The sequence below is a fragment of the Heterocephalus glaber genome, unplaced genomic scaffold, assembly GCF_053883595.1.
Source record: "Heterocephalus glaber isolate CG9 unplaced genomic scaffold, H.glaber_assembly_v1.0 deba00000071, whole genome shotgun sequence".
Classification (NCBI taxonomy): Eukaryota; Metazoa; Chordata; class Mammalia; order Rodentia; family Bathyergidae; genus Heterocephalus; species Heterocephalus glaber.
Window position 1 is genome coordinate 28,795,570 of NW_028258137.1, and position 14,679 is coordinate 28,810,248.

General features: G+C 37.4%; 1 protein-coding gene across 4 annotated transcripts in view; it reads right to left on the reverse strand.

The window, feature by feature from the left end:
* The window catches only part of Nup93 (nucleoporin 93), a 138,161-nt gene that overhangs the window by 70,240 nt on the left and 53,242 nt on the right, over positions 1–14,679 (reverse strand). For all 4 annotated transcript variants that reach the window (XM_021257019.2, XM_004843201.4, XM_087184373.1 and 1 more), the window contains one exon: positions 14,545–14,662. In XM_021257019.2, the coding sequence (XP_021112678.1) occupies positions 14,545–14,662 (118 nt within the window). The remainder of the gene's footprint in view (positions 1–14,544; positions 14,663–14,679) is intronic.

A 14,679-nucleotide genomic window follows, 5' to 3' on the forward strand; every position in this document is an offset into this window, starting at 1 on the left:
TATTCTCTCTTGCTCATACTCAAGCTAGTTTCCTCAGGGTCAAGAGAGAACAGTGAAAAGAAAGCTCTGCCAGCTTGGAGAAGCAGATGAATTCCTGCTGCTCCAGAGTAGGGTTCTTTCTGCCTTTGCTATGACTATCAACTGAAAAAGGGTGACAACAGTGCTTATCAGTTTGCCAGAAACTTAATGCACCTGGGTGAAAATAATTCAGAAGTAAGATTTTCACTTTAAAATGCTTTCCAGTAGTAGTTCCCCAGTAAAAGAAGTTATTAATGGCCTAAAATGGGATGAGCACAAATATTCTTCCAGGGTAATTGGTGCAGTTTTAAGCAGACTCCCAGATTTAAAAAACAGAATGAGCTCTCTTTCCAGTCAGTCAGTCAGCCTTCCCTCCACCTCACCCCCTCTCTCAGTATCGTGCAGACTGCAATATTCAGGGAGAGGAAACAAATGAGACTTTTGGCAAGAACCAACACAGTATGTTTGGTTCTACTGCAATAAAACAAAATAAATGAAATAATAAAGTTTACGAAGACTCATCAAATTTATAGCCATAAAAATCTCAGAGGAAATTCATTCCCCTTGTGGCATAGATTCAGAAATAAGGCTCACAGAAACTAAGATTCTGGCCAAGGTCATGCAGTGACCTGGACCAGGTTCTGGCTTCCTTAGAGCTCTGTGCACAGCACTCACTATGTGACACTGTACCAAGAAAAATTGTTCAGGAGGCCCAGACTTCATGGAATATTAAGTTATTATATGAGGTACAATGATGGTTGCAAAATAACTTGGCTTCTAGCTTGCTAATTCTTGTTACCAATGTACTTTACACAACAGATGTATTTCTTGCCAGGTTGATTGTAAATAGAATTCTTTCAAACAAAATCTATTTTAAATTCAGTAGAGAAGCTGTTCTGTGAAGTAATACTGAAGCTAAACATTGTCCCAAGATTTCTTTTATAAACCCAAATATTCAGAGTTTGGATCTTATTAAAGTAAGGTCATCAACCTGGGATCAAAGCAAATACAAAGAGTTCCCACCTAGTATGCACAAGGGCCTGGCTTTGAGCCCCAGCACCGCAAAAAGAAAAAAAAGGAGCAGAGAGGAAATTTTTAGTTTTCATGTAAATTTTTACTGCACATATTTATTATTTCTGCTACTAGCTGAAAAACACTGATGAGGCCAGATATTGGTTAAATATAAAGACTCCTCCATAAAAAAACAAGATCAGTAAAATTACCGAAGCCTCAACAATTTAAACAAGAGTAAAGGAACTATTTATTTCATTTTAGGGGGCAGAATTTTACATGTATTAACACATACAAAATATAGGTTTCTGAAATTTTTAAAGAAAAAAACTTGTAGACAGGTTCTTATTTTCTTACTAATCTCTACTATAAAATTAAATATTGTATTTCTCAAAGTAATAAATAACATCTGCTACCAAGATTTAATAAAATTATATTCAAGGATGTAAAAAAAAACCTATAAAATAAAAATAGCCAAAGTAAAAATTATGAGACATAACAACAAAATGAATCTGGAACAGAACACAGTGATGAGTTATGGGATGCTAGTCCCATATGAAGGGATGGGAAAAGGGAGGGGGTCCCTTCCCTTTGCTAATCTAACAGTTCAGGAAGGACAAACCACCACATCAGGGGAGGCACAGCCTTTTCTAGGCCCCATAAGCTCACACCACCCAATAAATAATGTGTCAGGTTTTCCTCCTTGTATTGTGCCCTTGTCATCTCTTAAACAGGAACACAGGAATCTGCAATTCTAAAACTTTTTTTTAAACAGGCTGATTAAAAAATCTGCTTTTCCTGCACTGTTCTCTTTACCAGCCTTCCTGCAGGGGCACAGTGGAAATGATTTTAAAAACAAAGGTACCTTTTATTAACGTGCTTCTTAACACTAAGTCCTCCAGTAATCTACTGAGGAGACTAAAACGCTTCCAGTTCTGCTATTTTACTACCTCACATCCTAAGTCAACACTGGGGTATTTCAAGTAGCCAAAGCCCAACAGCAAACCTAAAACAATGAAAATGTCTTGTGGGTAGAGACCATATAAGTGATAGTGAACCTTTTAGAGCTTTCACTGATACTAACAGCCTGCTGTGGGCACGTGTCCCATAGGTTCACCACCACTGGACTAAACTATATCCATTTAGTGTACTTAAGGCATCATATACAGGAAAAGTGCTCAACAGAACTGATTAACCTACAAGCTGTTAAAGGTTCTCAGGCAGAAATTTTAGAAATATCTACATAACTACAGACCATCAGCCTCTTCAAACTATTAGTGCTTCTGGGAAAATTATCATTTAAAATTTAATCAGTAGTGTTTCTATGAAGCTACCCATATATTATTAGAATTCTGGTGATGCATCCCATAATGATACCTACATATAATTTCTAAAATCAAGAGATAATTAAGTCTTGTGGAAAGTATACTGAAGTTGGAGTCAGAACAAATGGGTTCTAGGCAACTCCGCACTTTGCCTTATGTCTCAGTGTCCTCAGCAATAAAATGGGAAAATACCCCCAGACCTCTATAAAGTAAGAACACCTCTTACATCTTCAGCTGCCTATACAGCAGGAATGTTCTTCAAAGCAAAAAGAAGCCATTTCAAACACTTTCTAAAACACAGGCTGCACATTTTAATACATTTTTCAAATATGCAGACTGATTTAGACATTTCCAAGGAAATACTTTATTCTGCCTCTCTGCTTTCTCTCATGGCATCTGTTGTTACTAGTAGCTAAGGAAAAGTAAAATCTAATGTTATTGACAGTAAACCTAGGATTCTCAGCACTCATTTAATGGGGGGCAAAGGGGAGAAACTAGATAGAGAGAGGGAAATACTAAGGTAACCAAAATGAGAATGAATGAAGCTGGAGAGAAAGGCAGAGGAAATCAGGGTAATGAATAAAAACAACAAGTCCATCTTTCATTTCTCCTGGCTCTTACTGATGGCAGACGGTATATTTAATCTGCTGAGAGACCAGATTTAAGGCCTCCTTTTGGCATAGTCCATCCATGAATTATTAACATTTGCAGAAGCAATAGCACATCCGCTCATGGCAATCAGAGAGGATAATGATGATTAACCAAGATGGGATTATTAATCCCCATACCCCTTCCCTCTGTCTCTCTCTCTTTTTCATTCTCCTCTGAGTCTGACTGCTTTTTAGGCAATGTATTTTAAGCTACAGCCTCAATATCAGATTCACTACCTCCACAGTGAAAATAATTATAATTGATAAATTCTATCATAAGTTTTTAAACATATAGTTTATTGACTCTGTCCCTAAATGAAACAGATAAAAAAGAAGGGGGTTAAAAATCCTTATTGATGCAAACACTTCAAGGATAAACTGCTTTGCAGGCTGGTTTGTTTCAAACAAACCAACTAGAACACTGGTGAAAAGAGATGCATATAATCCCAGCACTGAATTCAAGGACACCCTGGGCTACATAGTGAGTTCAAGGCCAGCCCAAACTACATAGTGAGACCCTGTCCCCTTTAAAAAAAAAAAAAAAGTGCATATTGAAGCCAATTTCCAAGTTTTTAAAATTAAACGTGTCTTTACTTTGTAGTTAAAGGGGAAAACTGAATTTCCAAACAGTCCTCTTTTAATTCTTCAAAATCCCAGATTTAATGATGTCAAGTCATCTCTCCCTCAGTCATAACTCAAAGAGGAAAGGGCACGCCCTCTAATCCAGTGAAGAGGTGCCCAAGTTATAAAAGAAAAGGATAGAACTTCTTTGCAACCAGTGACTACGCTTCCTCCAACCACTACAGCCTCTGCCCAGCTCCCTCCATAAGCAGAACATGGCACCAACCCAAGCCAGATTCCAATTTCAATTCTTGTGCCAGGAGTGTGGTACCAGGTGAATGCTGATGGTCACTTATATGGAGTGCTTAATTGTGACCTGCTCTCGCACACTCAATGCCACCCCTTTCAGTTCCCTGATTAGTCTTCTTGATTTGTTCGGTTAGTTTACTATTTATAAGAACCAATTAGTCCACAGAGTAACAATTTGTATGAAGTGTTAAATGTTCTGTTGAATGTCAATCCCTCACTTTTATGCTACCTCCTAGAAGTGAATAATTTTGGTATAAATTATTTTCTGTATTCTAGAGTACACAAAGTTGAGATCTGTCTGTTATCTTTAAAAACCAATATAATACCCTTATTATAATACATAATACCCTTAGACAGGCACATAATACCCTTAGACAGCCAAATCGTATTATACGATTAAGATTTCAACATTCCGGCACACTGCCAGAGCTTAATGGCCAGTTAGACACTAAGTAAGGAAATGGGTCTACATTAAACCCACAAATAAGTCAACAATCAATAGTTCAGTATTATACTAAAAATTTGATGTGCCCTTTAAATTACTTCTAACATCATCCTTCTAACCCAAGCTCAGCTTTTTCACAAAACAAAGAAGATCAAGCAAGAAGTCGAACACAACCTATTTTCACAACCACAAAGCCTTGGCATTTTGAAACTAAAAGCTGCTCCAGGATTTCAGAGAAATCCTTTACACTGTACCTGTAGGGCAGCAAACCTGAGAAATAATAGGCTGAGCTTTAGACAGTAAATTAAACTGACAGCTCAGCAAGCAGAAAACTACGGCAAAAAAGCAAGCACCTGGAGATAAACGAATGAAGCAGATTTGGCCTTCTCTCAAAACTCACCTCCTCCCAAACCCAGCAGGAAGTTTGTACCAGGGTTTAGAAAGTATGCTCCTACTTCCTCTCAATCAACATTATTTTACTATTAAGCTCATGTAAATAAGAGCAATGCCTACCATATCCATTTAAAAAATGTTCATCTTTCTCTGGCATTGTGGGCTTTCCACTCTATTTCGCTTAATGTGCAATCAACTATATGTCTATTTTATATTTCCACTAGTCTTCCTTCTTCAAATACAATCTGAAAATTCACTCCTTTATTAAATTGGTCTTAGTCTAAATGGAATTCAAAACCAAGGAGGCTAAGAGGACAGTACTGAATTCAAACAAACAGATCGGCACAAAAGTCTGGCATACCTAGCTTCTACAGGCCTTAGGTTCCTCATCTGTGAAACGGAATTAGCAGCACCTGCCTGTGATGGCTGTTGGGAAGATTAGCAGAAGTCTAGAAAGAGCACAGTATAGCAGCTAGATATAATTAATGTTCAATAAACCTCAGTCTTGCCTCCCTGATGACACCTGGGCTAAAATGGAAGACAGTATTTTAAAATTCTCATTAAACCACGTTTCCATGCACAGGGAAGTGGGGGAAGAAGGTAGGAAGGAGGCAGGCACACCTAAACTCACACAACTCCAAAGTATAGTCAAAAGAGTTCCATTCTGCAAATAGTTTATTCCCAGTCTGCCACAGATAAGTACAAAAGCTGAAAATAAGCAGTTAGAAACTTTTATAGCAACCTGTAAAAGTAATTTTCTCTATTGAGTCTAATTTTAAAAATCAAAGCTTGTATTCTGCATACTTTTTATTTCATTTTTTCTAGTAATTCATTTTTATTGTATTTTTATAAAAGAATCTCTCAGTCTAAGACAAATTTGGGGGTGGGACTGGTTTGAGAAGTACTGATTCAGTAAAAATACCTTCTGAACGACTAATACCCACCACCACTTTCTTCAACACAAAGATATGTGAGGTAGCTTTGGATCTCATCCTAGGACCAACTATTACTGTAAATGTCAATAAACCTTCAAGGATCCAGGGGGCCCTGCTCATTTAGAGACTAATCCTGCTGAGACAGACTGATGTGCTTCGTGAATAAGAGAGACCCTAACAGGGGAGGATATTCCCAAAGATTATCACACCAGTGTATTTCAAAATTGAGTACATCATAATCTTCTATGGCTGTTTCTACTTGTCCCTAAGACAGCAACAGCATTTTAAAACAATTGAAAAAAAAAAAGAGAAGAGTGGAGGAAAATCTTGTCTATAATCTTTTGCCTATGCTATTCAAAGAAATAAACACAATTAGGCCATAATAGTAAAAATCAGCCATCAAATCCACACTCTCACTTATATTCTGCTGACTTGATCCACCCCTTTGCTTTATAAATTAAATAGCCCAGTCCTAATTGTAAATATGTTTTATAAGACAAGGGTTCTTTCTGAGACATTTCTTGACCACTGTGTCATGCCCAGCCCTGATCAGCAGACTTTGCTGCAGCGCTTCCAGTGCTGCAGATTTATGCAAAGCACAGGCAGGATTCTGCTGACTGCATCTCGGCCTCACAGCCACTCCTCAGTGAGAAGCAGGACCTGGCCTTTCTTCTTCCATGATAAATAAAGTGGCACGTGCACTGCTGCTGACCGTGTGATCACTGCAAGCCAGTGACTATCAGAACCAAGGGCTTCAGCCCCAGCACAGCTACCAGCAACCTGGATTTAGGGAATTCATTCAACCTCTCCATATCTGAGGTGGAGATACAGGCTAAGGATTTATGAAACAGGAAAAAAAAATCCTTTAAAAGAAAGTAATATGCACCCCACCCCCAAAAATGGGTATCAAATCCAGGGCAACCGGTCTACCACTGAGCTACTCTAGCCCTTTTTAATTTCATTTTGAGACATAGTTTTGCTAAGTTGCTTAAACTGGCCTTAAACTTGTGATTCTCCTACCTCAGCCTTCAGAGTAGCTGGGATTAGAGGAATGCATTATGGTGCCTAGCTTGCATTGGTTCTTAGTTTAGGTCTAGTCATTAGAGAATGCTGCCCTCCTACCTCCCAGCATCTTTTCTTGGTTCTCAACAAACAACAAACAAAAGTGACTGAAACCAAGCCTCCCCTATGAGAGCCCCTCTCTGTTTCTTCACAGAACATGTATTCGTGGTGGAAACACTCACCACCCAGGACCCAAAGTTCTGTAACTAGGGAGCTACACTTTGCAACTACCATCAATCAAAGGAGCTACATTAGGCTGCAGGCCTGAAAAGCTCTGGACTGAACATTCCAAAACGGAATTAAGAGATCACAAAGCGCTGTGGCAAGCAGATCAAAGTGGCATACCAGGTCAAGAGCTGCCATCTGAGAATGAAAGGCTGGTCTACAGTAATGCATTCAATATTTGACAAGACTTTGACCACCATTTAAATCAAATCTACTCCAATATCAAATAGTTCAGCAGATAAAAACATGTCTATTTCTGGTTCCTGAAACTAAGCAATTTAAAGATGCCAGACTAAAGATGACAATATATTTTCCTCATCTCCAGAGTGCTGGGGCATCAATAGATATTGGCAGATTAAGAGAAAGTTAGCAAAGGAGGGAGGGGATGACTCAACTCCAGTTCAAAGGCAGCAGAGCCTGGCCAGTATCTGAAGAGCTCTATTAAAATGTTAGATAAATATTTTAGCTATGGGCTTGTTCCAAAATACTCTTACAGAACGATTCTAACTTCTTTCTTAAGTTGGTAATTGATATTCTCTCATTCACTTCAAGATATAAGAAACCTCTGAGAAGACAAAAAAGCCTGTCATTTTCTGCTTGCTCAGACAGAATGCATTCAGCATCCATTTACTTGCTTGTTCTGAAAGCCTTGCATTCAAGTAAGTGTAAATGGATAAATAAAAGGACTGAAATCTTATATCCCTTGCTCATATAAAAGCAGTTTTCCACATTGTCTACAAACCCACTTTTATTCCGAAGTTACCATTTTTAATTCCATTCATAGAATTTCAATGTGCCACCAGACCACAATGCCTACCTTTTCTCTTATCATAAACAAGCAGAAAAACTAAATTATTTCCATTCTTACCACAGTAATCAGCATGAGGCTACAAAACAGGATGGCACATTAGCCTCTCTAAGAAGACCTTTCTTTCTTTCTTTCTTTCTTTCTTTCTTTCTTTCTTTCTTTCTTTCTCTTTTCCTTCCTTCCTTCCTTCCTTCCTTTTCTTCTCTTTTCTTTTTACCAGCTCTGAGATTTACACTGGGTTAAGATTCAATGACAAGGAATAGAAAATAATAATAAATATTAAGCAGGGGTAGTGTAGACACCATTGTGTTCACACTGAGAACAAAAAAAGTGTGGCACAACTCCTGTCTCTAAGACCTGGACAGAGAAGTGTATCTTTTCAACATGCACTTCAGCCACTACACCTGAATCTTGGTCTAAAAGGTACCTGGTGTTCCAGGAAAGGACTGTGGATCCAGTGATAATCATATTCATTTGCTAGTGAGTTAAACCCCATTAACTACAGGTTGTGTTAAGTCCAGGAGAAACAGTTGCTATAAGCTGAGGGGGCACAAGATTCAAACATCCAGTAAAGTCCTCTACAAACTCAAAAGAAAGGTTATTGTGAACTTCTTGCTGACTCTCTTAGGGCCACAAGGAATATAAGAAAGGAGATAAACACAAATGCTTAACTAAAAGCATCACAAGTTACATGGAATACTCCTTTATATTTTTATATTATGTGAAAAAAATGCAGCAAAATCTTATTCCTTCAGTCCACAGTCTATCAAGACAAAATTTATAATCATCTAATTTAGGCTGGATCACCTTTTTTTTTTTTTTTTTTCTGTACCGGGGATGGAACTTGGGACCTTGCGCTTGCAAGGCAGGCGGTGGCACCACTGAGCTAAGTTCCCAGCTGGATCACCATTTTGTTCAAAGAATCCTGCTCAAACATATTAAGTGCAGGAAAAAGACAATATTTCTTATAATATTTCTCAAAATTATAAAAATTCTCAGTATGCAAATAGATGCAAATCTTATGAATGAACTGTATCTCTTCCTTTGATGACTACAGTAGCTCTGGTAAGAACTCTGGTACACATGCTTAGCAGTTTCAGTTTCTAGAAACAGATAAAATGACAAATGCATTTATTTTAAAGTAGTCCTTGAATTCAGATACTGCTTACCCATTCAGACTCCACTTTCCCTCAACTGATTTAAACTAGGGAAAGTTTATTACACTTTTTCCTCAGTGTTAATATCTATCTAGTAATATTCCTGAAGAGATACTATTCGTATACTAATCATTCTATACAAATCTGACCCTCTTTCCAACAAACTGCCATAGGATTTCTGCAACCTATTCTCAAATAACTTTCCGGGCTGGGTGTAGTGATGAGTGCCTGTAATCTCAGCAATAGGGAAGCTGAGATAGGAGGATTGCCATGAGTTCGAGGCCAGCCTGGGCCACATACTGAATTCAATATCAGCCTGCACTACAAAGCAAGTCCCTGTCTCAAATAAAAATAAATAAATAGATAAATAAATAAAACCAACTTGCCAATACTACAAACACACAATTAGTGAACAACACAACTACTTTTCCTCTTTGCTGTTATATATGGGAGAATTTAGGCAGCAACACATACCTCAATTCTTAAAATAGGAAAGCTGAGCCGTCACACAAGCCTGTAAATCCTAGCACTTGGGAGGCTGAGCAGGAGGATCACGGCAAGTTTGAGGGCAGCCTGAGCTACAATGAGTTCAAGGCCAGACTGAACTATATAGCGAGATTTAAGTGATAAGAATTTAAGTTATAGGAAGTTATAAAATGACTGATTTTTATACTTACCAAAACCATTTAGTCTTCACTGTTTAAAATATAAACTAAACATGATTTGAACATACTCCACATTTCCAAGGACAGAAAAATAAAAGAAATAATGAATATTTTATTACTAATACAGTACAGTAAGCAAAACAAGTTTTTAACAAGTTAATTACCATTGTACCATTAATCTTACATGTGATAGATCAGTTTTCTTGACTGCTTTTCTTATAGTGATTTTATCCCTGTGTAAGACTTCTTTTCCTCTTTATCCATATAAGACAGATTTCCATTCACATACTTAGGAAGATTATTAAGATCTTCAAAATTAGATTTTTTGTTTTTTTGTTTTTGGTAGAAGGGGCTGCATTTTCACTTATCTAAGATTAGAACTGGCTACTACTAAGTCAAATCCAACACCATAATCTAGAATTCTTTCAACTTTGTAAGGGAGTATTCAGAAAGTTCCCTTTTCCTAGGCAGTAAAGATCTATTATATGTGGAGGCCATGGTAAGGAGATTTGAGAAGAGTATGTTAAGAGGTGACATCTAATGAAAGCCACAGAGTCTTGGACTGAAATTAGGATGTGGAACTTCCACAGGGGCTGCTTCAAGCTACAGGAAGGTGACAAGCAAATACTTACCCTAAAAATGATACATTTAATACCTTATAAAAGCAGACTATTTCTGTTGAAATGTCTCTAGAGAAATTTCCCTAATAGGAATAGGGCATGGTAACGTGTGCCTGTAGTCTCTGTTACTCAGGAGTCTGAGGCAGGAGAATCAGCTGATTCCAGTCTGGATACCATAGCAAGACTCCATCTCCAAAATAAATAAATCTACTTCAAACACATACAGTGTTTGTTAACCTGTTCTGAAACAGTAACTAGTACTGAACTCTGGAATCAGATGTAAGTAATCAGGCCCATTTTTCAAGTATCCAACAGAGAATACTAAGATCAGAGGCTTGGTTGGGGTATGCAGTCACAAGAACAACTAGCAATGGATGTCTTATCCCGCTACTCCGTACTTATATAACTGAAATGGAGACAGACTTGAAGAAGTTTTATCATTTACAGTCATAGTTATGAAATTTCTTGTACTTCTAAGGGTAGTGTGTTGAATGTTTTGCCCTAGAAGATATGACCAAATCCCAACTCCTATACTTATACATATGATATTATTTGGAAATAGAATCTTTGCAAAAGTAACTAAGTTAAGATCTCAAGATGAAATCACCCTGGACTTAGGATGGGCCCTAAATCCAATGACTGAAAGGGAGATGTGGCATAAGGAAGAAACTGTGAAGACAAAGAATGAGGCTAGAATTATGCTACCACAAGCCAAAGAAAGCCTAAAGCCACCAAAAGCTGAAAGATGGAAGATTTTCCGCTAGAGCCGGTAGAGGAAATGTAGTGCTGCCAATACCTTCCTTTCAAATTTCTGAACTCAGAAATTGTGACAGAATAAATTTCCGTTGTTTTAGGCCACCAAGTTTGTGGTAATTTGTTTCTGCATGGGTAGGAATTTAATATAGTAGGCTTAGCAATAATATTATTGCTTTGGTCTAATGCCATTTGGAAATATTATAGCTTACTGCTGGGAAACTGCCGCTCCAATTTTTATGGCTGGTTCAGGCTATTTCTGCTCAGCCTTCTTGAAATATACATGCAATCTAGTGAAAAAGCCCAGAACATAACTGAACTATGTAAATTTATACTTTCACATTATATAATACATTTCATCCATGGTACATTAGGTCTGTTCAGAGCTTAGTAAAGATGTGCAACCTACCCTCAATATTGTTTCTCCAAAGACAAAAGTGAGCAAGTAGATCTCTTTAAAAAGACTTGTACCCAAGTATAAAATCACTTGGAAAAGATTAGTATAGTCTTTTCAGCAGTATGGTATTACATCATGGCTTCTTACCTCTATTATATAAATTTGTAGGACTTTGTCACCATCATTTCTAAAAAATAAACTCAATAAACATTTAAAAATTATAGTACTATCATCCACATGTATATTTAAGTGGATTTAAAAAAATATACTGTTGGTGACCACAGCAATTTTTTAAAAAATGCATTCTCAATGCATGCCAACGTCATTAGCTGGGCATGGTGGTGCACACCTGTAATCTCAGCACTCGGGAAACGGAGGCAGGAAGATCACATGTGCAAGGCCAGTCTGCACTACATAACTTAAAGGACAGCCTAAGCTACATATCAAGACCCTATCCCAAAACAAAAACAAAGAATCACTGATTATGACAAACAACAGTAATAACAAAAATCTATATTAATTTCAAGTCCTATTAGAAAGCGAAAGAAATACAGTCAGTATTTACCAAAAGAAAAGGTCAATTCATACATCAGAAAACACCTTTTCAAGCTCATAAGTAATGCAAATGATGAACAGTAGAAAGTCATGGACAGCATCTGCCAAAGGCATTAGCACTTCTGTTATGAACACTACTTTAAGGATCTTATAAACTGATAATAATTTTACTCTGATTGATATTTGGCACATGGGATTAGGGTGTATTCTCATTTCCAAAAAATGCACTAGTTGAAAAACAAAAGTTCATATAGTCAAGTCCATACAGTATGTGAATTCTATCTCAATAAAGCTATTAAAATAAATGGGGGCAAAATGACCATCAGATAGTATATCTGACTTTTCTAAAAAATAAGTAACTGAAAATTTCCAATTTTACTCTTCTTGGATAACCAACACATTATGAGAAGAATTAAAAGGAGACCACTTAATGCTAAAGGTGTGAACTGGCCTGATATTTACACTTGACTGACTATACAAGTCAGACAAGGACATAATACTACCAGATGTGTATGAAGTTTAAGCATAGGTCAATGATTTAAAGCCTCTAATCCCTACTGATAGACTTGAGTCCCCTTAGATCAGGCCAAATCCACAGCCTGTTAGACCTAAGTTATGTCCTCCCCATCTTTAAATCTTTGCTGGCAAGAAGACAAAGTCAACAGAGGACTTATTTCAAAACTACTTCAGGTCTAGATGATAAATTCCCAACTAATCAAAAGTTACCTAGGGCCAGGGATTTAGCTCAGTGGTTCTGCTGCCTGCCTCGCAAGCACAAGAACCCGAGTTTGATCCCTAGTACCAAAAAAAAAGTTACCTTGGACTGAACATTTTGCACTTTTCAAGCTATTCTGGAAAATCTAAGTGAGAGGTAAAAGTATGAAATGGAAACATCTTAACTCTCAAAAGTTCAAAGATTTCCCACACAGGACCAAAACTCATAGCCATGCTCATTCAAAATTAAGAAATCCTCTTTGATGTGATGAGCATGCATTGCTAGGAAACCATCTAATGAGGGTATTGAAGAGGGTGTTCATGAGTTAAGCAGAAGGTTAGAAGACATGATCATTACCACTCAATGTATTTATAAATCTGTCACTATTTCAAGGTTAAAAAATGGAACACTATATAAGTATAAATGTACAAAGTACATTACTGAATGTTGCTGAGTGTTCCAAATAAATATTCTAGAAATGCCAAAGCAAATTTTAAAAAGTTTTTCAAATAAACAACTTCTTTGGAATTTTCAACATTAAAAACAATCAAACAAACAATCTTTCAGCCAGTGCCATATCTTTTTATACTATTAGGTTTGCTCCCAAAATATATTTATTGATTTTTAAATTTATTTAAACTCTGTCCTAATCACCCCATCTCATCTCTGTTACAAGCACTTGTTTACAGACCATGAAGCAGTTGCACTGAATGGGGGAGGGGTGGCTAAAAAAATTTTAAGTATAAATGGCATTTTAAGATTACACAGAAAGGGGCCACAGATTTAGTTCAGTGGCACTGCGCCTGTCTTGCAAGCACAAGGTCCTGAATTTGATCCCCAGTACTGCAAAAAAAGAGAAAGATTACACAGAAAAGAGAAGGCACCTATAAATTGACAGGCAAATACGATTCAGGAGCATATCAATAACTGGAAAAATTATAAATATTTACATGCAAATTAGGTTTCTAAATAAACTCAGCAGAAATGTTACTAGATGGACTAAAATGGTCCTCGGGAAGGGTAGTAAGTAGAGTATTAACTCAAGCTGAGCCCAAAGATCAATACAACACTACCCATTTTTATTAGGATTTGCAAGCACAGAACCTGAGACCTATTCATTTCAGAAGTAAATCAAATCAGGTGGAGTGGTATACACCTATAGTCCTGACTGCTCAGGAACCTGAGGTGGGAGGATCATTTCAGCTTAGGGGTTCAAGATCAGCCTGGGCAACACAGCAAGGAGCCCATCTCAAAAAGAAAGGTAAATCAATGATAAAAATACTGTTCCACTGTCCCTTCACTCTAATGCAAATACAGTGTAGTGTTCCAATTCCTCCAAACTAAATGGACCACAAAGTTTTTCCTTAACAATTTTATATCAATTTCTGATTGGATTAAAAGAGCCATCAACTGTTGGTGGCATGTTTGGGTAAATTCGACTGGAGTGCTCTATTAGACTATTTCATTTCCTGGTGCCACTAACGCAGCCAAATATTTCCTGGAAGTCATTGAATAGGTTTCAGTAAATAGTGCTCAAAATTTTCCCCAGCTTTTTGCCAATGAATACAAGCAAGATGTAGAAAAGAAATGTGAAAGATGAACAGTAAAATTATTTGCTATCTAGTAAAGAAAGCAAGAGAAACTTACAACTAATGTCTCTGTGCCTTGGGTTAAGTCCAAGGAAGGAAGAGAAATCTGTTCTCATAATTAAGATTATCTAAAAGGGCAGGCTGGAATCACTTTCTTAATCTCAGCCACACAGAGCACTGTCAAAATAACCCAGTATTCCCCACCCTACCTCCAAAGCTGAGTCTCCTACTCTTTTAATATCTGGAGAAGAAAATGAAAATTAGAATTCCTAAATCAGTTAGTGAACAAAAGGCCAGGGCCTTCAGCCTAGGTTATAAGCTCAGGGTTCCTAATGTACTGGGCAGCCTTACCTGAATGTCTGTGTCCTTCACAGGCTCAAGAGGCTCAAAGGTGGTAGCCGCACTCAGACTCTCCAATCGCTGGGAGATGTGGGATATGTCAAGTCCTCGAGACCCAAGAAGAACTGACCTACATGGGGATAGGGC